The sequence below is a fragment of the Chrysochloris asiatica genome, unplaced genomic scaffold (assembly GCF_000296735.1).
Source record: "Chrysochloris asiatica unplaced genomic scaffold, ChrAsi1.0 scaffold00169, whole genome shotgun sequence".
NCBI lineage: Eukaryota > Metazoa > Chordata > Mammalia > Afrosoricida > Chrysochloridae > Chrysochloris > Chrysochloris asiatica.
In genome coordinates, this window is record NW_006408687.1 from 5311250 (window position 1) to 5336709 (window position 25460).

The 25460-nt window shown below is 40.3% G+C and overlaps 2 protein-coding genes across 3 annotated transcripts in view; one reads left to right on the plus strand and one right to left on the minus strand.

Annotated features, from left to right (window-relative positions):
- ART3 (ADP-ribosyltransferase 3) overlaps nucleotides 1–15932 on the plus strand; it is a 42384-nt gene extending 26452 nt beyond the window's left edge. Inside the window, exons 3-11 of the mRNA XM_006871577.1 lie at nucleotides 3794–3826; nucleotides 4791–4823; nucleotides 6095–6124; nucleotides 8506–8538; nucleotides 9204–9236; nucleotides 9855–9887; nucleotides 12053–12085; nucleotides 13894–13926; nucleotides 15799–15932. Of these exons, the coding sequence (XP_006871639.1) occupies nucleotides 3794–3826; nucleotides 4791–4823; nucleotides 6095–6124; nucleotides 8506–8538; nucleotides 9204–9236; nucleotides 9855–9887; nucleotides 12053–12085; nucleotides 13894–13926; nucleotides 15799–15932 (395 nt within the window). The remainder of the gene's footprint in view (nucleotides 1–3793; nucleotides 3827–4790; nucleotides 4824–6094; nucleotides 6125–8505; nucleotides 8539–9203; nucleotides 9237–9854; nucleotides 9888–12052; nucleotides 12086–13893; nucleotides 13927–15798) is intronic.
- Nucleotides 15933–18485: 2553 nt separating this feature from the next.
- NUP54 (nucleoporin 54kDa) overlaps nucleotides 18486–25460 on the minus strand; it is a 41387-nt gene continuing 34412 nt past the window's right edge. For both annotated transcript variants that reach the window (XM_006871579.1, XM_006871578.1), the window contains 3 exons: nucleotides 21504–21623; nucleotides 21143–21253; nucleotides 18486–19322 (listed from right to left, as the gene is read on the minus strand). In XM_006871579.1, the coding sequence (XP_006871641.1) occupies nucleotides 19194–19322; nucleotides 21143–21253; nucleotides 21504–21623 (360 nt within the window). In that variant the 3' untranslated portion in view covers nucleotides 18486–19193. The remainder of the gene's footprint in view (nucleotides 19323–21142; nucleotides 21254–21503; nucleotides 21624–25460) is intronic.

Genomic DNA, 25460 nt, shown 5'->3' on the forward strand with positions numbered 1-25460 from the left:
GACTCGATGGCACCTGACAACAACAACAACATGAACAGTATAAAAGTTCCCATTGATCCACATTTTCACCAATTGGACTTCATTTTTGCCATTCAAGTGCAATGTCAAAAAATTATCTCCCACTGTACTCTCTGGCTACTTATAAAATTATTCTTTTAAAGTATATTAAGGGTCCATTTGTGGTTTTTATTTTGTAAAATTTCTGTCCTTGTCCTTTGCTTATTTTTTATTGGGTTGTTTGTTTCATTTTTCATCTTCCATATATTATGTTTGTGCCTTCTCAAGTTTATTTCTGGATCAATCTCTTATCTATTTTTATCCCGCTACTTGTTCAGACAGAGTCCTGATGTGGCACTGTGGGTTAATGCACTAGACTGCAAGGTTGGTTTGAACTGCAAAGTCGGCAGTTCAAGCTCACCTACTGCTCCTTGAAAACCCTATACAGGGCCGTGATGAGTCGGAACCAACTCCATAGCACTTAACAACAACAACTTGCTTAGATACCTAAAATAGTTTGATTACTTACCTGCTGCTGATAATATTAATGGAAAGTTAAATCTAAGTCAAATAGAAAAGAGAAATGCAGCCTTTGATTGACAAAATGGGTCTGTGTTAAATATTAAATATTAAAAGATACTCATCCTCTACTATTGAGGAGTCTCTACCCCAGTGGTTCACAAAAACATTATGCTTATAATATTAAAAATGATAGACCTCAATTGTTGTTGTTATTGTTAGGTGCTGTTGAGTCAGTACCACTTCATAGAGACCTCTTAGGCACAACTGAACGAAACACTGCCCAGTCCTATGCCAACCCCGTAACCATTGCTGCATATCAATCCATCGCTGCTGCTACTGTGCCAATCCATCTCGCTAGGGGGTCTTCCTCTTTTTTGCTTACCCTCTACTTTACTAAGCATGATGTCCTTCCCCAGGGATGATCTCTCCTGATAATATGTCCAAAGTATGAGAGATGGAGTCTGGCCATCTTAGCTTGTAAGGAGCATTCTGGCTGTATTTTTTCTAACACAGATTTGTTCGCTCTATAGGCCGTTTATGGTACTTTTAAAATTTTCTTCCAGCACCATAACTCAAATGCATCAACTCTTCCATAGTCTTCCTTATTCACTGTCCAGCTTTCACATGAATATGAGGTTATTGAAAATACCATGGCTGGGGTCAGGTGCACCTTAGTCCTCAAACTGACGTCTTTGCTCTTCAACACTCAAAAAGATCTTGTGCAGCAGATTCGCCCAATGCAGTGCGTTGTTTGATTTCTTGGCTGGTGCTTCCATGAGTGTTGATGGTTGATTCAAGCAAAATGAAGTCTTTAACAACTTTAATGTTTCTTCTGTTTATCTTAATGTTATTTATTGTCCCACTGGTGAGTATACTTTATGTTGATGTGCAACCCATACAGAAGGCCATGATCTTATATCTTCATCAGTAAGTATTTTAAGTCCTCTTGGCTTTCAGCAAGCAAGTCTGTCTCTCCTTCTTCCTAGTCTGTCTCAGTCTGGAAGCTCAGTCCAAACCTACCCGTCATGGGTGACCCTGCTGGTATTTAAAATACCTGTGGCATAGCTTTCACAATTACAGCAACTCACAGGCCACCACAGTATGACAAACTGACAGACAAGTGGTGGAGACCTCAATTAGAGTCCCAGAGTTTGTCCTGAGGTAGCTCTGCAAACAGAAGATAAAAACTTGGAAAAATTTCTCTGAGGTCACATCCCCAGGCTGAATCTCTCTACTGATTCCCTCAGGTAGACCATCTGCTTGAGGCTGGCACTCCCTCCTCTTCTGCTGGCATTTTGTAATAGTCTCTAGAACTGGATTTTGTTGGTGTTCCCTGCCCCTCTCACTCATTTCTGGTCTGGCCAAACTCTTTGAGTTTAGCCTCAGAACACTATTTTGATTCTAAGAGATCTGTACCATTTCCTGAAGCAATAGAAAAACTGACCATGCCACCTGGATTCTTGGTTTTAACTCCAGAAATGGAGCTGGATTTGAGAGCAGATTGTAGAAAAGTAGACATCCATGGGTGGTGCAAATAGTTTAGCAGTTGGCTGCTAACTGTTGAAGATTTTAATTCACCCACAGGTGCCTCAGAAGGAAGATCTGGCAATCTACTTCCAAAAAAATATCTTTTGTGTATAGGGCCGCTATGAGTTGGTGCAGACTTGATGGCGCCTACCACCACCAACAACAACTTCCCAAAAAACAGTCATTGAAACCTTTCTCTGACACACATGGGGTTGCCATGAGTTGAAATGGACTTGACTTGATAGCGGCTGGTTTGGTTTGTAGAACAGCACCTCTTCCATGATAGAGCCAGGCCTCTCACAGACTCCTCCAGCTCATGTGCAGGTAGTTGAACTTTCAGATAAGATCAATGTGTTCATCAGGCATGAAGAGGCCATAGAAAGTCTAGACTTTCACATAAGTTTCTGGGCAGCCCTCCATCCTTCAGGCTGGCCCCAAATCTGAATGCATTCTCACCTTCTTGCTCTACTATTGAGCAGACTGACAGATTCTCCTGTATGCCTTCTTGTTGGCATCCCAGTGAAAAGGGCTAAGGTGTTACAGAAGTACTTTTAGATTCCATGTTCCCATCCTTCAAAAGTTGTGGCTTTCCTTACATCCAGATGAATCTTCTGGGATAGACCAACTCTGCTTCTCTGAAGACGTACATGAATATGAAGGATCTTTGTTCATGTATTAAAAGATTTTGACTATCTGATTCTTTTTTCCCCAAAGAACAGGACTTGCCATGGTAAAGAGGTAGCTTTGATGTTTAGGATGATTAGTAGTCAAAGAGAAGAATTAATTGAATGGACAGGACTGACTGTGAGGGTGGGAAATGTAAAGGTAGACGTTTTGTAGCAAAAGGAGGGGAATGATTGACTTTGCAGTCCAGGAGCAGAGGTCCCTGGGACCATCAAGGGAGAAGAGCAGAGAGCGGGACCCAACCCAGAGAGGCAGTGACACTAGAGATGGAGGCAGAGATAATGACGTGGAGAGATGGAGCAGCTGGGGACTTTAGACCCAGGGAGGGAAAGGGGCTGTGTGCTGACGACTGGGGTGGGCAGGCTTGTAGTGTGTACCCTTTGGTTGGTTGATGATGCGTGGAGGGGACTGTAACCATGACAAATGAAATGTAAGACAGGATGAATGTAAAACTAATGTTCTCCCATGTAAACTATCACATAATTCACAATAAAACATTCAAAAAAAAAAAGAATTAATTGATACCAGACTAATTTTATCTGAACTTTTGCAAACTAATCATGGCATTTGTTGTTGTTATGTGCCATGGAGTCGATTCTCACTCATAGCAACCCTATACTGGGTTTCCAAGGAGCAGCTAGTGGGTTTGAACTGCTGACCTTTTGGTTCGAAATCGTAAATAAGAAGACTGAATTCCAGGAAAGTTAGATGTTTTGTCAAAAGTGGCTGACTCTTTTGAATACAAAAATATGATTATTCTGCTATTTTCATCTCATCAGGATGTGTTTGGAGCCGTAGTGTGGTGCTATGGGATAAAGCACTGGACTGCAAGGTCACTTTGGACCATGAGGTCAGTGGTTCAAACTCACCTGTTGATCCTTGTAAACCCTATACAGGCTTGCTATGAGTCAGAACTGACTCGAGGGCACTGAACAACAATAACAACAGGATGTGTTTGGGCTATAAACTAGGAGCTGACACAGTAGATTACCAGTTGACATAAGCCAATTTGAAGTTTTACTAGGGTAGGTTATTTCTAATTATCTTTATCTTTGTTTTTCAGGACTAAAAAGTGAAAATTGTGTTGAGAACATAGGTAAGATATGCTTCAAAATATTATCTTTGTAATGAGAACTTTATCAGTGTTTCTTTCTCATAGGTGTGGGTCAGAGCTACCCTACTACACTTCCAGAATATCATTTTCTCAAGGCCAGTTTGTACTGCTGCAACTGCCTTTTCAGGCGGAAAGCCCAAGAGCTCCTACTGCTCGCGGTCTTTCCCTGACCCTCTCCCACACACACTGCCACACACCCCTGACTCTGTCTTAAACTGCACTGCCCCAGACTTGCAGAGACTTTCCTTCTATGAGCTGAAAGACACCCAAATGCCGACATCTTCACCATTTCCCATGAGATTCCTGCAGAGAGCAAAACTCTCATTCTTATATTTGGTGTCTTAAGAGATAGCATTTGGGAGACTAATGAAGGAATGTGGTTCAGTGGGGGTGGATTTGGTGAAAGATGGTAACATGGCCAGTCCCACCTTCCTCAAGGAAACATAGGAAGATGAAACAAAAATTAACTTTTCCCAGAGGATAGGCCAGTAGACAGAAAAGTAGACAGAAGAGTCTGGAAGTATTCAAGAAATTGCTTTATCAAATAGGCCCAGCAAATTTGAACCAAAATTCCTTGGGCTGATGCATCCTTTTGAGGATTCCTTATGAAATTTCTTTTAAATAAAAAAGTTGAAAATAAGGGTCCATTTCTAGCTGTTTTCTTGTTAATTTTTCTATAAATTCCCTTTTTTTTTTTTTTGTAATTGAAGAAATCCATAACCATTTGTCTTTGAGGCTGAAATGCTGCACTCCCCTTATAGCCTTATTTGTATGTATCTTAAATGAGCCCAGTTCAAACCCACCAACCACTCTCAAAAATCCTCTTGAGGATTGCTGTGAGTCAGAACTGACTCCATGGCACACAACAAAATGTATAAAAACAGACTGAACCTGATAGTCACATGTGAACCTAGTACAGCATAATGGAAATATGTTTGTGTTTCAGTGTATTTTCAACCCGTCTATGTCTACAGCTCTGGTAAGTATGATGGTTAACTTTTTTGAATCCTCTTTTTTTTAAAATAATAATAATAATAACTTTCTTCTGGTTAGGAAATTCAGTTTTTAGTAGAAGAAAAGAAGTACTTTGTAAATAGAAAGCAATGACTTGGCAAATATGAGAGGTGGAAAATAAAGAACTTATTCTGAGGAGAATTTCCTCTCCACCAGTGAGAGGCTTGGCAGTCTGGAAACTTTCTAGGGAATGAAGTCCGGAGGAGCTAGTCCCTTTAGGCCTGGTCTGTGGACCTCTTAGGCACAACTCTCTGTTTAGTCATTTAGCCTTTGTAACAACCAATATGCAGATGAAAATAGAAAACTAGTCATTTACATCTCTCAAATATCCTGATACTTAGTATCATTTAACTGAAATATGTGATAAGATGCATATTATTTTTCTTCAGTTTCCACATATGGGCTCAAATCACTTTCTTGCATTTAAGCCCTTTATTATGTGCTTGGAGTCCTGGCATGGTGCTGTAAGATATGCACTACACCTCGAGGTTGGTTTGAACCACAAGGTTGGTGGTTCAAACTCATCAGCCACTCCTCTAAAACCCTTTACAGGGTTGCTATGAGTTGGAACTGACTCGACAGCACTTAACAACAACACAACAAAATATACATTCAGTCCTGGTGTGGCACTGTAGGATGTGTTGGATCACAAAGTCGGTTTGAACCACAAGGTCAGTGGTTCAAACTCTCTAGCTGTTCCTTGAAAACCCTATGAGTCGGAACCAACTCCACAGCACTTAGCAACAACAACAAATTATGTGCTTGGCTCATGACACTGTAGTTTTTTGTGTTTTTTTTATCCCTGTTCAAGAGAAAAAAAGATGTGACCTTTCCTTAAATATGGAATTTGACTCTTGACGGTTAGGGAGATATTTCCTCTCCTGGTAGAAGTGAAGCTTTTCATGTTCCTGAGCATTTTTGTCTTATTGCTCCATTGTGCCAGGTTCAACTGGTTCCTCACGGAAACCTCAGCTAACGCTTTAAGATAAACAGTTTTGTGGCTCCTTGAAATCCCCAGGAGGTTTACTGTATGTGACTTTTTGAGTAAAGGAGGCCAGAGGACGGTTCCAACCTGTTAGCCCAGTAGCATTTAGACCCTGGCTGACACTTATTATTACCAGTAGTTTGCTGGACATACCGAGTATGGCTGTGTTACCTGAACAGTTTTGCTGAATCTGTAGTAACTGCTATTTCTTTTATTCCAACATTAAAATTGATGTTTCTTTTTTAATTTAGCTGAGAAAAACCAGAAGCTTGAAGACCCTGGTAAGACATTTTCCTAAACCCTGCAGGCTTACATTTACTTACAAGACAGCTCCTCTTCTGGGTGGGAGTAGGTGAGCCTGGCATGATAAGGGAAAGTGAGAAGGCATAGCCCACCTTAATTCACTAGTTTGGACTATCAGAGACGCTCATGGGTTTCAGAGAGAATTCTTTAAGAGACACAGAGCAGCTCGGTTGTCTCCTGTCAAAGTCACCAGAGTTGTCACTCTGGCCTAACAGAAAAAGTACACTATGATCTTAGAGAACACATTTCCTGCTTTAAGCTAGCTATTTCATTGAGAGAGTGGAAGGTGTGACCAATGACTCCACAAATTCTTGTGGCCTAAGACATTGGAAATGGCATAACAAATAGCACTGCTTCTTTCTAACTTATTTATTTCTAAAATTATCTGTTTATGTATTTCTGCCTCCTGCAGCCTGAATAACAGATGCTGTCAGCTGCAACTTCTGGTGCTGTGAATCAGCACTGGACTTCGAACTGCAGGGTTGGCGGTTCAAACCCACCAGCTGCGCCTTGGAAACCCTATACATGGTCACTATGAGTCAAAACCAACTTGGTGGCTCTTAGCAACAACAGTACATTCCAAAATACAACTCATCCCCGAGGCTTCTGTTATTGTTTAAATGACATCACTCAGCTATTCAGGCTTACTGGCGCAGGAGCACGCTCATCACTTACTGGAATACAGTTTCTGAAGGACACGTGGTAGTAGTATATATTGTTAGCCTTAAAAATGTTCATACCTTTTAATCCAGTTAGATCACTTTTAGACATTTGTCCTAGGGAAATTTGAGGTGAACACAGAGATTTGTGTAACAAAAGTGTTATCACTGTTACCATAGTGCAAATATTTAGAAACAACCTTAGTGTCCAACAGTTGGATATTGTTAAATGAGTTATATTATATTCATACTATGACACACTAAACAACTTAAAAATCATGTTTTTGAAAAATGTTTAAGGATATCAGAAAGTACTCATAATGGTAAATAAAAATTGGATACAAAAAACAGTTTATAGACTGTATCTACTTTATAAAACTATATGGTGCTGTTGTTAAGTGCTGTGGAGTCTGTTCCAACCCATAGCAATCCTCTATAGGGTTTCTGCGGAGCAGCTGATGAGCTTGAACTGCCGACCTTGACGTTCAAACCATCTTTGCAGTCCAGCGCATTAATCTACAGCATCACACCAGGACTTCGTATATGTTGTTGTTATGTGCCATGGAGTTGGTTCCGACTCATAGCGAGCCCTGTACAGCGTTTCCGAGGCTGTAAATCTTTACGGGAGCAGAAAGAGTCATCTTTCTCCTGCTAACAGCTGGTGGTTTTGATTCATAACCACTACGCTACCAGAGCTCCTTATGGTGTTATTTCCTTTCAATATTTTTGTTATGTGTATGTGTATATGTATATGTATATGTATATATATATACATACCGAAATATATGTATGTGTGTATATATATGTGTGTGTATATATATATACATAAGGATATATATATATATACATAAGGATACATATATATGTGTGTGTGCGTGTATATATATGTGTGTGTATATATATACACACACACACATATATATATAAGGAGCTCTGGTAGCATAGTGGTTATGAATTGGGCTGCGAACCTTAAGGTCAGCAGTTCGAAACTACCAGCCATTCTGTGGAAGAAAGATGAGGCTTTCTACTCCCATAAAGATTTACATCCTCGGAAACCCTATACAGGGTCTCTATGGGTCGGAACCGACTCGACGGCACTTAACAACAAAAACAACATATGTATATGTGTGTGTGTGTGTGTGTGTGTATATATATATATATATATATATATATATATACACACATACATATATTTCTGTATATATATATATATATATATATATATATATATATATATACACACACACACACACACCTAACAAAAATATTGAAAGGAAATAACCAAAAATGAGATTGATTTTAATTTTTAAGAATTTCCTATATCTTCCAAAATTATCTATAGTTATTTTATGCTCAGAAAAGGTTGTTCTTTTTAATATGCTACAATGATGTTTGATCTTCAGACTGAATCTAAAAGTAAGTTAAAAATTGAGAGCTCTTTGTTTAATCTGGAAGAGATCCTGGGTCATAGGTCATTCTTCTTACTATAAATCAGGTAGGCTGCAGTGGGAAATCTCCCCTCCACCCCTTCACTCTACCTTCTGCAAAGCTTCAGAGTTTTCCACTTTAAACACACCAGACGCTTATATAGGGTCACTATGAGTTGGAACTGATTCGACAGCACTTACTAAAAACAAGAGTTAAATTAATTTTCAAGCTGATTGGATTTTTCATTAAATAGTTCTTATTCTCATCCTCAGGGATGGAAAGCCAGGAGCCTACTGTGTTCTCTGGTAAGCCATCTTTTTACTTACTCTCTAGACTTGTTACCAGATTAGGAGGAGACATGAGACCATTACTGGGCAGGATGACTTTGAGGAATAAGCTAAGCCAGAACAGTGAGACTCCACTTAACAATGAACTCAATACCAGTGATCATGAAGCTGGCAAAGGCCCAACAGGGTTTATTCTGTTATACATAAGGTTTCCTTAAGTTGGAGTTGAGTAAGTGGCACGTAACATCAATAGCCATTACATAAAATGTTCCAGAAACTTTTACGAGCTCACTACTCATTTCATTCACTACAAACCTACAAAGTATTTCTTTTTCATCCATAAAGAATTGAAGCTCAAAGAGATTAAGTAGCCCGCCCAAAGTCAGAGAGCTAATAGATAACTAACCAACCAAGTATTTAAATCTTGTGCTGTCTCATTAAAAAACCTATGCACAAGACTGCTTTAGAAAGATGAGGCTGGAGAAATAGAGACTAGATAATGGGAGCTCTTACATTCTAGACCAATCAGTTCATACTTTGTGCAGTTAGAAAATGAGTAATCAAAAAGCAGTTTTCTAATTTTCCTTTCTTTGAGAGTTCCAAATGGGGAGCTATAGAAAAAGGAGGGCATTAACAATGCAAGAGAACTGATATGATTAATCAATATTCATTTCTTCCTTTAGGTTTGAAAAATCGTGAACCCACCAAAACACCTGGTAAGACATATTTCAGTTTACTCTCTGGGCCCATGTTTGAGATGAGAAGATATTCCCGAGGGCATTCAAGAGAATATTGCCATGAGGCTATTAGTACTCGTAGATATTTCCCTCAGAGCTGCTTACAAGGATTGAACTGAGGGAAAAACTAGGGAAAATGTTTTTCCTCCCTAACATCTGTGTGTCCCTGGAGCAGGAAAGTTAGTTTTGTTGGGATGTTCTGGCCCTGACTAAGGGCCAGACTGTGAGACCGGACTACATGCAGGCCAGCACCTTCCAGGTTCTACCGCTAATACATCTGTTAGGGAAGCTGCTCAGTAGAAATCTCAACTTCACGCTTAAGCTGCTACTTTTAGGGAGACATCTCAGCGTCTGGGATCTCCAGTAACGAAATGGTATTCTCCTGGCATAGACTCAGTGAGATGACACAGCAGAGACTCCTCTAAGCTTGGTGTGGATGTTCACACAGAGTGTTCTTATAGACAGAACTTTCCAATACAAATCTACAGTACCGGGGAACCTTTGGTGCTGGAATCCCTTGAGCTCATCAGACAAGAGTTTAAAAACTGTGCTCACTAAAGCAAACTGCAAGCCACTGAAAACTTCTTTCTCATTTATGAATGAAAAGTCCACATCCTGTTTCATTACCTGGTAAGCAAGTAGGTATGCCATAGGAGAAGCTGCCAACTTGGTGAAAGAGTTATAAATGTCCCCATTGGGCATGCAGGAGAACTAAAACCTCCTGAGCACAAGAGCACATTAGTGAGTGAGGGAACCAGGTCTCTTACTAATGAGCCAGTATCCCTTTCTCAACACTGGTGATTTCTCATGTTTTCCTAGTGTATTTATATGACAAATTTAACCTGCCTTTAATATCTAGTCTTAAAAATGGACGTTAAAAAGTGTAATCCTACTGCTGAGGGGCACAGCCACTTAGGAGCTGTGAGCTTCCGTGGCCAGAGAAACTGAACAGTGGTTCTAGGCAAGTTCTTCATAAGCACCTCAGAACGTATGCTTACAGGGGAGGGAAACAAGAAAAGGACTTCCAAATTTAATGTTTTTTCCTCAGGCAAGGAGAAATTTAAATGAAAAGAGTGGTGGCCGAGTGAGCCCAGAGAGGGCAAGTGTAAGGACCCCTGTTGAGCGCTGCGTCTGGACACTCTGGAGAGCAGCCTCACACCTCCGTGCTGCTTCTTTCTCTGTGTCATTTTTCAAATGTGGCTGCTACTTGTCATGCTTACCATGCAGGAGATGTGGAAGGACTAGAAAAATACAAAATCTAAGGCTCCACCTCCCTAGCCAGTGCTTAAACCCTTCTCCTGAGGTCATGGTGTGCTTGGGAATTTTTTTTTTTTTTTTTTTTTTACAAGTTTTATGATGGGAATGGAGGTGTTGTTAAGTACAGTGCGGTCAATTCCAACTCAGAGCGACCATGTACAGGGTTTCTGAGGAGCAGCTGGTGGATTTGAACTGCTGACCTTGTGGTTCTTAGTCCAGTGTTTATCATACAAACACCAGGAATGACCACCTGTTAAGTCAGCTGTGAGTTAATGCGCTAGGCCTGCGAAGTCGGATTGAACTGTAAGGTCCGTGGATCAAGTTTACCAGCCTCTCCTCGGAAACCCTCTACAGGGTTGCTATGGGTCAGAAACGACTCAGTGACACTTAACAACAACAACAAAACTAACCTTGAAGTCCTGGTGCGGTTATGTAGGATAAGCACTGGACTGCTAACCACAAAGTTGGTTCACACCCACCAGCCCCTCCTTGGAAATCCTCTGTGGGGTCGCTGAGTCAGAACCAACTCAACGACACTTAACAACAACAAACTATACCCTGGGTGGTGCACGCACTAGGTTGCTAGTCACTAGGTTGGAGGTGGGAGTCTGCTGCGGAATATTCCGGAGGTGCCTCTGAAGAAAAGTCCAGGCCATCTACTTCTGAAAACCCTGTGTGCCTGTTACATGGTGGCACACATGGGATTACTATGTCAGCATTGACTCTGTGGCAAATTTTACCCATCTACATAGTGCTGAGCTTTGGCTAACGTTCCCTTCATGGAGACTATATGCTGTGTACAGAAATCACATGCTCACAGTTACAGAAAGCACAGATTGCTGTGGTGGTGGTGGTGAAGTGCTGTCGAGTCAGTTCTTCAGTCAGAGAAACCCTGTATAGGGTTTGGGTTTGAGCCACCAACCCTGGGGTTAGCAGGCCAGTGCTTTACCCACAGAGGCTCAGAAAGAAGTTCCGACATCACCTCGTCTATCCTGGCCCCGAATGGTACTGTAGGATTTGGCCACACTTTTGAAGTGACCCTGGTGACAAGTGTGTGCTACCATGCTTCTGCTTGCTGCACCTATGTTTGACCAGTGCTCGCAGTGGGGACTTACTAGGCACAGTGTAGTTTTCTGAAAGGTGTGAGCAAGGTGTGGGTTAAGTTTGGGCCGTGTGGTCAGAGAGACCTGGCTTCATCAGGCCCCTCCTCGGCCCCTTTCACTGTTTGAGCCTCTGCTTCCACGTCTGTAAAGGAGGAAACTTTCTGTTTGCAGTTGTGATTGAAGACCCAAATAAAAGCCATTGCCACTGAGTTGATAGCAACTTATAGTAACCCTATAGGATATAGGACATAGGACGGCCAGGAGTGAGCTGTACAGAAGCAGACTGCCACATCTTTCTCACGTGCAGCGCCTGGTGGGTTTGAACTGAGAACCTGTTTGGTTGGCAGCGAAGCACTTAACTACTGTACCACTAGGGCTTCTTCAAGTAAATGGCAGCTATCTTTATTAGTATCTGGAAGTCTGTTTCTCATTTAGGAATGAAAGTCTTACAGATGGATGAAAAACCTGGTAATAAATGATTTTATTGGGGGTGGAGGTGTCATGGGGTTCTGAGTCCTTAACCATAGCTGTTTGTTTAGCTCAGTCATAAGAGGTCTGGGGCGAACACTGGACACGCAGCTTCTCACCCTCCAGTAGGGGGAAATGTTGACAAGTCCTTTCAGTGTACGCAGTAGGCTGCTATGCTGCCGCTCAGAGCCAAGCAGAGAAAGTCGCTTGACCTGAAATAGGAACAGTTGGCTTCCCAGCTGCACCTGTCCATTCCAGGAGGCATCCTAGGGTGAGCTCACAACTGTGAGGGAATCTGTATCACAGGAACAGGGTCATTAACAAAGCGTGAATGAGAACTGTACAGTATCCTAGTATCATGCCAGTCATTCTGTGCTCCGTACTGAATGTTCTTCAACAAACCACTAGGTTTTGCTGGGGCCGTTTGTCTTGTGCCCTCTCCTGGACAGCTCTGTGTAGTGCAGTCTTCAAAATACACAGGTTCTCATTTAGTTCTTTCAGATAGTGTTCTACTTCAGTGATGAGGACATGGAACCAGAGGAAGGTTAAGTATAAACTCATACTTTAGAGAGGATCAAAGTGAGAAATTTATTTTCCCCCAGCAAAAGGAACAACAAGGTTAGAAAGAGCCAGAACTAGGACTCGAAATACATGTTTTGCCACTATCTTCTAGCTATAATTAAAGGAGCTTTGGTAGCGTAGTGGTTACAAGTTGGGCTGTTAAACACAAGGTCAGCAGTTCGAAACTACCAGCCATTCCATGGGAGAAAGATGAAACTTTCTGCTCCTGTAAAGATTTACAGCCTTGAAAACCCTATGCAGGTCACTCCATGGCACACTACACCTCTGCCCTGGACTTCTGAAATTGGCATTAGTCTTCAAAGTTGTCAGATTGTAGTATTTCTGCTTTGTAAAGTAGAGGTTCAGCAAAAAAGTGGAAGACCCCCCAATGAGATAACAACTATTGTGAGGATGGTGCAGGACCGGGCAGTATTTCGTTCTGTTGTGCAGCAGGTCGCTATGAGTTGGAACTGACTCAATGGCACTTAACAATTATAGTATTTCAATGATAGGCACACACTTGGAGGCAACATTGTTGTTGTTGTTGTTAAGTGCCGTCGAGTCGGTTCCGACCCATAGCGACCCTGTACAGGGCTTCCGAGGGTGTAAATCTTTACGGGAGTAGAAAGCCTCATCTTTCTCCCGCGGAGCGGCTGGTAGTTTCGAACCACTGACCTTAAGGTTCGCAGCCCGATTTGTAACCACTACGCTACCAGAGCTCCTTTGGAGGCAACATAGCATAGTAATTAAGAGCAGTCTTTAAAATCAGTTATTGCTGCAGCTGATTACCTCGGTGAGGTGTAAGTTAGACCTCAAAATATTTCACAGATGACTTGAGGGACATGTGTGAAATATGGATCGCTGTCCCTAATAAGATTGTAAGAAACAGACCACAGTGTAAGGAAAGCACTCTCACAAGCCTGGAACATAGTAAGCTCTCAATAAAAGGTAAATGATATTGTACTTGGGCATCCAAGTTCAATAGGGAGGGAAAAAGGATTTTTTATAAACAAAATTTTAACTTTTATTTCATGGAAACATACTCAGTTAAAAAAAAAAAAAAATCAGAGAGCAAATGGGTAAAAACTTCCTAACCTCACTCTAATACCTCTAAACTGACATCCTGCCCACTGACCAACAGATTCATCCTGACAACCATTTCTTTGATCTTCTTAATTAGGTTATTTTCTGTCCTCTGAATAAGTAGATGTACAATGCAATTAACCCATAATTTGTTTATATTTTAGAAGTCAAAAGTCATGGGGATATCCACAGACCTAGTAAGAACGAACTCATTTCCTCAGTTGATAGATGTGCTTCTGCAATATAGAAATCATGAGAAATGTATTTTCTTCCATTAAAAGGAACAGACTTGCAAGAGCTTAAAGCATCATCGAATAGATGCAAAAGCTGTGCATGTGTGTGCAGTGGTGGCAATCTGTTTTTTTCTTGAGCATTTTCACCTGCACCTAGAGACTGTACTACCTAGAGCAGTGGTTCTCAGTGTTGTCAACACAGTGCTCCTTTTGACAAAGTCATGCACCATAAAGTCAATATGATGTTGTCTGTCATTTCTAGCGAAATTACTTTTAGTTCAACATGCAAATGTTTAGAATGTACTAAAAGACTTCGTGAGTCCTGGACTGGTAACTGCAAAGTCGGCAGTTGAAACAAGCAGCTGCTCTGGAAAACTCTATACAGGGTCACTATGAGTTACAACTGAAGTGACCGCACACAATTCATTTTGGATTTGAGAGATGGAAGCTATTCCATATAAGAGTTATAAGAAAATGAAAGCAAAGAAATAGAGTGCACCCTAGATAAAAAATGAATATATTCAAATTATCCAAAATACTTAATTGTATGTAAAACTGAGTTAGGGTCTAGATTGATCCTTTTAAGTACATTTCTAACTTACATGAATGTCTCGTAGTACATTTGAAAATTGTGCAAGAAGTGGGTCATTTTTCTCATGTGCAAAACTGTCCTGAACATCTAGCCCTCTACTCTAAAACTGTCCTTTAGGGGCTAGTACTGTCCTGGTGTGGCACTAATGAGCTGGACTGCAAAGTTAGTTTGTACCACAAGGTCGGTGATTCAAGCTCACCAGCCGCTCCTCGGAAACCCTATACAGGGTCACTATGGGTTGGAACTGACTCGATGGCACTTAGCAACACTGCCCCTTTGAGAACCACTGGTCTATGAAACATATATGCATCCCCCATCTGTGTGCATATAACAGCATGTATATGACTGTATTTTATAAAATTCATTTTATAGAATGTATAGTGTACTGGATCTTTTCTTGTGGTTTCACCTATGAATCTAAGTGATGATTCCACTTGGATACCCACCTGTATAGTCCATTTAAACAAAAACTTAGCTGAAAGTCAGTTATGTGAGTTAAGGGCAGTGTGAAACATCATGGATGTACCCCACTGTTCTCTCCACAGTTCACATGGAAGGAAAACCATTTCTCAGAGCACTGGATGTATTAAGAGAATTAAAAAAAAAAAAATTATCTTGTTTTCAGGACTTAATGATTAAAAATAGAGCTCTATCCAGTTGCATTTGGTAGCTGACAAAAGAGATGCTGGAATGACTCGATGACAGGGGGTTTGATTGGGGTTTTTGCAGAAAGAGAAAATGGAAGGGGAAAATTGCTAAGAAACTCTAAAGTGGACAACAAAATGAATTCTCAGCTATACAGATACTAAATAAGGGCCTGCTACCCAAGGACTTAGAGTCCTGGTGTGACACTGTAGGATAAGCACTGGACCACATGGTCAACGGTTAAACCCACCAGCTCCTCCTTGGAAATACTATACAGGGTCGCTATGAGTTGGAACCGACTCAGTAGCACTTAACAACCACCACCCAAGGAACTTCATTAGTCATATGCTTTGTTTCCATTTTAAAGTACTAGTTAAAACAAGATTACCATGCCCTGATCATATATATAAGGCTATACAGATTGAAATCTGTAATGAACTACATTTATCTGAAAATTGTTCCTTCTTGGAAGTACTTCAGGTAAGTTTCTAACTCAATTTGAATGTCTTGGATTTGGTATTCAAGGATGTAGAGTACAGGTGGATGAGACTCAATGTTCAGAATCGCCTTTGCCAGTGACTATGTGTTCTCATTAACAGCTCCAGGCCCATTTCCAGTTCCAGGTCCCAAAATCCATTCCTCTGCATCCTCTGGTGAAATGCTCCTTCCACGGTTTGGGACAGTCATCACTTTAATCTATGCTTCTGCTGTCAAGTTCTTTGTTGCTCTCTAGTTTAATATATTCTATATTACTTGAACTCCACGCTACAGGGATCCTATAGCAAGCCGTAAAGATTGATCTATTTTTCACTTGTTGGCCAAAGTCTCCCGATAAAATGAGAATTGTATTATTTGCTAGTCATTAGTTATTTTACAAGTTCACAAGTTGGTCCACGTAGGATATCATAGAACTTAACTTTTCACTTATTTCTGTATTAATCTTATGATCACCCAAAAAAACCTGTACACTTCTGTTGCAGTTCAATAAAAGATTTTTAAGATTATTTAGATGTAATTTCAGTAGAATTCTTAGATATTAAAATGTCTAAAATATTAATGAGTCTTGGTGTGGCGCTGTAGGATGAGCACTGAACTGTTAACCTACTAGCCGCTCCTCAGAAATCCTATACAGGGTCGCTACAGACTGATAGTTGTTTTAATACCTGAATTACAGAATTTGAGAGCAGATACCTGCTTGCCATGTTGAAGGCTCAAATTTCAAATTGTTTCATCCTTCAGTCTCACCTTCCCTTAATATATGAACATTCTATGTCTACAAACACAACACTTTACAGTATTTCACAGGCAGTCTCTAACGTGAAGCTTGACCCTTAGATATCAGAGTACCTTTTGCTCCCTGAGGAATTACAGCAGTTAACCAGAGACTGAATAAAGCATGGACTTTGTAACCAACACTTACTTTACACTTTCTTTGTCAATGTTTCAAAAGGATTTAAGGTGCTTTCAAAGATACAGAGAAATGAAATAAAATGTAAATTAGGTGTCAGGGGTTCAAGGTGCTTGAATTCTACTAACATTTCTTCTTCGTAACTCTGAGCGAAGGCTATTTACAAACACCCTTAGCCAATTGAGGACTAAATACACAAGTTCTGTTGAATTGTGTTAGAGAATATAACTTAGTTCTAAGGCCAAAGTGATCTTTCTTCCTTTGACCCCAATCTAGAATTTGGTTATCACTTACTTAGAACACAGCCTGAGTCCAGGTATCTAGCGGCATGAACAAGGACCACCTGCCCGCCTTAGACTTACAGTCACCAGGAGGCCAACTGGGCAGTCATTAAAAGGCAGACCCTGGACCCCGTCTGTCTCAGGGTGGTTTAAGTAGTTGTCAGCATTCAGCTGCTAACCAAAAGGCTGGAGGTCCAGCCAAGATGAAAGGGTCTACTTCCAAAAATCAGCAAGCATTGTGAAGTTCAGTTGTGTTCTGCCACATCTGTGGTCACCATGAGTAGGAATTGACTTAATGGCAACAGGTGTGTATATGTGGGACAGGACTAGATGGATTTACTTCATGGGATTGGGAAGTACAAAGATCTAACAATTACCCAAACCATGAAAAGTACAAGTCTAGAGGAGTGACCGTGGCATTAATTTTTATGTCATGAGTAATGAGCGCTACAAAGGAATTCTGGTAGCGTAGTGATTACGAATCGGGCTGGGAACCGCAAGGTCAGCAGTTCGAAACTACCAGCTGTTCCGTGGGAAAAATATGAGGCTTTCTGCTCCCATAAAGATTTACAGCCTCGGAAACCCTGTACAGGGTCACTATGAGTCAGAACCGACTCCACGGCACATAACAACAACAAACTCACCAGAGTATGTGGGCCCAATGAGTAGTTCTGATCAGGGCAACAGTCTTTCCTACTGTAATAGAAACTCCTTCCAGATTCGGCTATATGGCTAAGGATGGGAGGAAGCTCCTATCATCTAGGCCAGACAAAACATGGACAGGAGAGAACTTCCTGTCAATGCCGATGGGGTTCTAACTATGAGCAGGAAAGCAGGATGAAAGCGGGTAGTAGATAGGGTCGGCTAATCAACTGCATGCCATAAACTTGGTCAAAGTGGCTACAAACTTCTAGCAGCTAACTTAGGAAAAACAAAATCAGCTGTAAGATTCCCAGTCTCCTACACTGTTCCCTAATTTGCAGTTTGGAGAGAAATTCCTTAAGAAGGTTCCTAAGAGAATGGCCTCTAAAACCAGTGATCATACTCATCACTATCCCCATAGCAAGATGGCAAGATCCTCGGGCTCCTTCTCCTAACACTCTTCAATGTAAGTTAACACGTCAAACAGAAAGACAAGCTTAAGGGTTTCAAGAGGAGTGAGTGTGTTTGGTTTATATTAACTGATCCAGTTGTTAAAGAACCACTATTTCACATTATAATGTTTGCTAATTTAGATTTTTCTAGTATTTTCAGGTACTGGTGTGGCGCTGTAGGATCAGCATTGGACTGCGAACCACAAGGCCAGCAGTTCAAACCCACCAGTGGCTCCTTGGAAACCCTAGTCAGAATCGCCTCAATGGCACTTTAAACAACACAGCCATTTATATTTGTTAATGATATCTTAGAGAATTCTTTATCCTAGATGATACCTGAATTTTTATATATTATAATCTAATCAAAGTATTGCAGCACTGACCAACATCCTTGGAGGTGAGAGGGGAAATCTGGCTCAAAACAAGCAAAGACTAAAATTCCTTAGCAATTGTGTAGACACTTAATGGTCATTCCCCAAAAGCCAGGTAAGCCAAACAGAGAATTATATAAAAGTAATTACAAATCAAGAATTTATTTATTAATAGGTTTTCATCTTTTTTTAGAAATAAAGTTTCAAAAAACAAAATGTTGCAAAACTGATAAGTAATTTTGTTATATGTCCTAATTTTTTTAAAGTTCCAAATAAGTAAAATAATATAAAAATATATTTTTAAATCTTTATAGAATGAAAAGAAAACCACACTAATCATTAAAGATTCTTGGATTTTCTTAACTCCTCCCACAGATGAATTCACAAATATAAAAATTGATATACAGTTATACTCTGAAGTACCAATCTCCAGCAGCCAAGTCATTAGTTTATTTTGTATGTGCAAAGTAGACATTTTATATTCACTAGCTACGGAAAGCTGAGTACAGGCTCAATGGAGAATCTTTTTAAACACTGATTACTTTTAAAGTACAATGCTGTTGGAAGAATGTACAATAGTACATATACTTTGGGTAATTGTGTACTTTTCTTTTTAAAGTAAACACAGCTTTTATGTATAAACCTTTCAAAGGCGATCTTTGAAAAGCTGTGAAGTGACTGTGTATTTTAGATCTGATGAATAATCTGTCAGTAACCTCCGAAACCAAGCCAGGAGAGGGTGCTTTACTTTTCTTGCTCTTTCTCCTCCATGTCGCCAGTTCTCCAGGAGGGCCTGTTGTAGTCGGAGGATGCAAACCTCTAACACAAGGTTGGGAACTGTCAACTGAAGACACCGCCTCTGTTGTGGATGGTTTCATTCAATCCATGTTCCACCAACTTTATATCTTCCAGATCATCTTTTATTATGCTAATCAGGTGGCTAAGGCCTTCTTGCTGCTGTTTCAAATGCTAGAATGAATTGAAGGAAAAAACATCTTAATGATTTGAACTGTAAGCAGCTACCCACAGGAAAGGACTGTTGGTCACTTTTTTACTAGCAATACAGTACCTAGTAACTGCTCTCTATGTAGTGGGCATACATAGATATTTCAACATTTATACGGTCTTTTACTCATTGAACCTTTAAGTGGCCTATAGTAAAAGACAGGAGCCTTGCAAGGGTAATGAATTGCAAGTTTGAATTGACCAGCTGCTGCATGGGAAAAAGATGAGGCTTTCTGCTGCCATGAAGATTTACAGACTTGGAAACCCCATGTGGGGTTGCTATGGGATGGAACCAACTCCAAGGCACACCACCACCACCACCATAGTAAAAGACACATTCTAAAGAGTAAAAACATACATAATACGCAATACTTTCAATGGCACTTTTACCAATGATGCAGATTTTACACAAAGTTATCTCCTTCATCAACCTTTGATTAAAAACACAGCCATAGTAATAAAACAACTCAAAAAAGTACTCAAATAAAGATGACCAGCAAAATAAAGTGAAAACTTGGAATGTTCATATTTTGAAGCACAAAGTATGTAGTGATGACAGTGTTGAAAACTACGGTTGTTAGCATAATAGTGCTTCTCATGTGTCAGAGCACCGTCTAAAGAGCTTCACAATATTAACTCATTAAAATCCTTCTGAACACCTTTTAGGGTATATTATCATCTCCACTTTACAGATATAAGGAAACTGAGACATGAGTAAGTAACCTGCCCAAGGTCACAGACAAGTAGGTGGCAAACCAGGACCGAATCCCAAGACCATATTCTGCTTCCTTCATTTTAGAAAGGTAGGTGTTCATATCTTAATTATTGCAGCTTTTACACACAAACTCTTTGGACTCCTGGTGTGGCACTGTAGGATCAGCACTGGGTTGTGAACCACGAGGCCAGAAGTTCAAAACCAACAGCTGCTCCTTGGAAACCTTGTACAGGGTCCCTATGAGTCAGATCCAACTCAACGGCATTTAATAACAACAACAAAGGAGTCAAATCTGCTTCATGATACATTAAATAGCAATATCACTCTAAAGTACATGATAAAAGTCAGCCATGTAGATAGCATTTGTAACTGAAAAGTTGGCAGTCTGAACCCACCCATCAGCTTCTTTGAATAAAGACCTAGTGATCTGCTCCTGAAAAGATTAGCATCTAGAAAACCTTATGGGGCAGTTCTCCTCTGCGGTGTGGGGTCACTGAGTTGAAAACAGACTCAAAGGCACGTAACAAAATGCTCAGGGCTATGCCAACAATCCTACCTAGCATGTTCTGCAGAGTTTACTATCTTAATGTATTTTCCCTAGACACAGTCAATGGCTAGACGACTTAGACCACACCCTTTCCATACAAGTTGCCTGAGAGACAAATGGTTGAGGCTTCGGACCACTTAGCTGCCCCGAGGGTAGAGGCAATCACTATAACAGCATATTTATAACTCTGTTTGAACTGCAAGCTCAGCAGTTCAAGCTTACCAGCTACTACTCCTCGGAAACCCTAAACAGGGTCACTGTGGGTCGGCACTTAACAACAATGTGACATATAGCTTTGGGAAGGTATGAGCTACATACATAACTTCCTTCACAAGATTTAAGGTGCATACAAATCACTCTCCAATCTTGACAAAATGCAGATTCCATAGATTGAGGCAGGGACTGAGATTTCTGCATTTCTAATGAGCTAGCTGATGCTACTGCAGCTGCCAGGGACTACACTTGGTGACTTTACTATCTCTGATTTCACCTTTTAAAACATACACCTGGTACAACATTTACCTGCTTGATTTCTCGTAGCAGATCTGCATCTATGTAATATCTTTCTTCAGATTTGACTGCTCCAAAATGATTCTGCATCCTGATTTGGGACATCAATTCATTTAGTCGACCCTAAAAACAAGAATATTTTCTTTTAAAAGGGCAGTTATTATACTATAAAAACATTTAACTCTCCCTCACTGTATTACTTGAGACATAAAAAGGCTGAAAACATGATTAAAAGTCTACTTTAGAAAGGAAATTTTGATGAAAGGAAGTAAAAATAAGTATAAAATTAGTATGTTTTTCTGAAGGCCATGTAACATTTTCTGCAGATTAATTTTAAACAAATTCCAGCTTCATGGGCTTATTAAGTGCTCACCTTGAACTGAGTAGGAGCATTTAGTTCACACTGAATTGTGTCTAGCTGAACTCGCAACTGCTCTTCATCTGCCTGTATGGCATAACCACTCTTCCTCTGGATTTCCTGTTTTATTAGGACCTAGGCAAAAAAAATCCAGCAATATCAATTAAGTATCATCTCTTTCAATTATGCAAGTATTCTTTTTACAATCAGTTGTTGAGAGAGAGTCAGCTGAATATTGCACCAATGATAACAGCAAGAGTTACTAACAGTCTTTTGAAGTACGTTTATCAGTCTGAATTAGGCAAATTATTACCTAAGTACATTGATTTGCACTTACATTCTTTTTAAACTGGTTTTGGAGTTCTGGTGTGGCACTGTAAGATAAGCACTCCACTGTAAAGTCCATGTGAACAAGGCTGGTGGTTCTAACTTACTTGCTGCTCCTTAGAAACCCTAAGCAGGGCCCCTGAGTCTGAACCAACTCAACCACACTTAACACCACCAATGATATTTTTACAGCTTAGAATACAGTACAAAAAATAAATAGCATAACGTTTCAAAAATTTACTAACAGTTTTTCAAAGTCAAGTCTTTATGTATAAATCAGCTACAATTTTGTTTTCAAAACTAATTTTTATGATTTTTTTAAAGCAATATGTGCTAGTTGAGAAAATACAATCAATATGACCATAAGTAAACACAAATACTTTTTGACTTTACCCTTGTACTTTTAGTTCGATATGTTTTCCTTTTATAAAATTTAAAAAAAAAAGAAAATTAAAATTAACAATTGTTTTCCTGTATCTTCTATTAAAAAACCTTTACTTAACACTCTGTCACACATGTGGAGTCCTGGTGTGGTGCTGTTAATATAAGCACTGAGCTGGTAACCATGAGACTGGCAGTTCAAATCCACCAGCCGCTCCTCAGAAACCCAATGTAGTAGGGTAGCTATGACGGCATTTAATATCACATATACAGTCTAATGATTATCCATTCGGATTTAAGTATAGACCACAAAGTGAATTGCTTTACCACTGTGTTCTTTCCTCTTCAACCTACCTGATGTCTGTTATGACAGTTTTACCCTCCAGTTGGAGGTCTGAGATATGGGTGATACAAACTTTAAATTTTTATATATAAATATCTTCGTTCAACCTAACAGACGAATGATGGCTCAATTTGGGTTTGGAATTTGTGGACTGAGTACTTGTCCTTTAGATGTAACCACTTATCTTCTAATTTTTTGTAACGGTGGAAACAAGTTTGATGCCAATTTAATATATGGTTATTTTCCTAACTAAAAACTTTAATACGCTTTGTTGTTGTATGAAGTGCTGTCGAGTCAGTTCCAACCTATAGCGACCCTGTATAAGGTTTCCAAGGAGCAGCTGGTGAGTTTGAACTGCCGACGTTACAGTTCAAACGGCTTTGCAGTCTGGCACATTAACCCACAGCGCCACATTAGAGTTCAGTAATTTCTTTTACCAGATACAACAACATGTATCTTTTCTCATTATTTCCACCTAGAACTCAATAAGCCCTTTCAACCTACAGATTGAGGTTTTTCTCTGGCTTGGGAAATCATGTTTAAATATTTAATTAGGTTCTATTTTCTTCTCAAAGGAGCTCTGGTAGCATACTGGTTACAAATCGGGCTGCGAACCACAAAGTCAGCAGTTCGAAACGACCAGCTGTTCCGTGGGAGAAAATTGAGGCTTTCTGCTCCCATAAAGATTTACAGCCTTGGAAACCCTGTTACAGGGTCGCTATGAGTCGGAACCGACTCCACGGCACATAACAACAACTATTTTCTTCTCATCTGTCAGTTTGTCATACTGTGTTGGCTTCCATATTGCTGTGATTCTATGAATTATGCCACAGGTACTTTAAATTCTACCAAAGTCACCAATGATGAACAGGTTTCAGCTGAGCTTTTAGAAGACAGACTAGGAAGAAGGAAAGATGAATTACTTCCAAATATTTAGTCATGAAAAACCTTATGGCTAGCATTCATACTGTCAACACCAGAATTTTGAATTCTGAAACATGATGAAGAACAGCAGAATATTGTCAGATACAGTGCCGGAAGAGCTGCATCAACATACCATTGACCATGATGACGTGAATGGAGAAAAGCTTTCGCGACCTTCATTTGCTGATGGGGCATAACTCAAAATGAAGCTAAAACAGCTGTATTGCTTTGGGCAAATCTGCTGCACAAAACCTTTTTAAAGTGTTGAAGAGCAAAGATGTAAGCTTGAGGACTAAGGTGTGCCTGACCCAAGCCATGGTATTTTCAATAGCCTCATATGCATGTGAAAGCTGGACAGTGAATAAGGAAGACCACTGAAGAGTTGATGCCTTTGAGTTATGATGTTGGAGGAGAATACTGAGTACCATGGGCTGCCAATACAGCAAACAGTGTTGGAAGAAGTACAGCCAGTCCTTGGAAACCAGGACAGCCAGACTTCATCTCTTATACTTTGGCCATATTATCAGGAGAGACCAATCTCTGGCAGTGGATATCATGTTTGGTAAAGTGGAACATCGGAGAATAAGACGACGACGTCCAATAAGAGGAATTGGAACAGTGGCAGCAACAGTGGGCACAGCAACGATTGTGAGGTTGGTGCAGGGCCAGGCCGTGCTTCGTTCTGTTGTGCATAGGGTCGTCATGGGTAGGTACCAACTCAGAGGAACCTAACAGCAACAACATTTTCTTCTTCTGGAACTCCTGATAATCCTGTTATCAAAGTCTCCTTGGTTAGAATCCCAATCTCAGACCCTTTCTCTTTTCTAACTGTACTTGAAATATCCTTCCCCTTCATCTTCCACGTCACTAATTTAAGTTGTAAGAGTAACCACTGTCTTCAATATTTATAACATTTTGTTTGAAAATCAAGAGTTTGAAGTTCCACAAATTATTTTTCATTGCTGTATTATAAGCTCCAATTGTTTATTTTTGTTCCTGATATCATCTGACTTTTCAAGCAGCTCCATTTTGTTAGGCGCCTGTTCCAATGATTCCTCTCACACGCTGAGGATAATACTTACCAAATCACTTACAATTACAAAGGGAACATACATATACTTTACAAAGAAGACAGCTGGCAATTACTGCTTTAATCAAATGATCTAACTTGGTAATCTTGATAATGGAATGTCCCTATTGATGTGATTCAATATAAAATAGATATTACCAATTACCACGTCGGGTAGATTGTGCAGTGGAGTTCCATCAGCAACAACACGGAATACCGGGCCAAGCAGGCTCAGGGGATAGTGCTAGAACTCTGAACCACATATAAAGGAATATTTATAGTACAGCTAGGGGAATTTATACCAGAATCAAGAAATCCACTGCTTTCTAATTCAAGATGCTCAGCTATTCCTTGAGCCACCTTCTTGGGAGAGACCAAGTAGGGGAAGGATCAGAATAGCCACGAATGCCTGACAGAACCATGGAGATACAGATGTGGACATTCATTTTTTGTTATCTGTTCATTGGACTCTCGCTGTCTGTGCACCTCCATTCTGGTGACTAGAGGGGATGCCTGAGCAAATGGATACCCAACCTCCACACCTGGAGGGTCCTAGTACGCATGTGAACACATCTCCTCGAAATTTAAAGTGACAGTTTCCATTTAAAACCAAACAGACACCACTTGTTAGTCAGTTTGTCGTAGTGTGGTGGCTTGTGAGTTGCTATGATTCTGAAAGCTATGCCACCAGTACTGTAAACACAAGCAGGGTCACCCATGGTGGGCAGGTTTCAGATGAGCTTCCAGAAAAAACAGACTAGGAAGAAAGAGTTGATGAACTACTTCCAAATCTTTAATCACTAAAAACCTTATGAATATCAGACAAACACTGTCAGATACAGTGCCGGAAAATGAGCCTCTCAGGTTGGAAGGCACTCAAAATATGTCTGGGTAAGAGCTGCCTCCTCAAAGTAGAGTTGACCGTGAT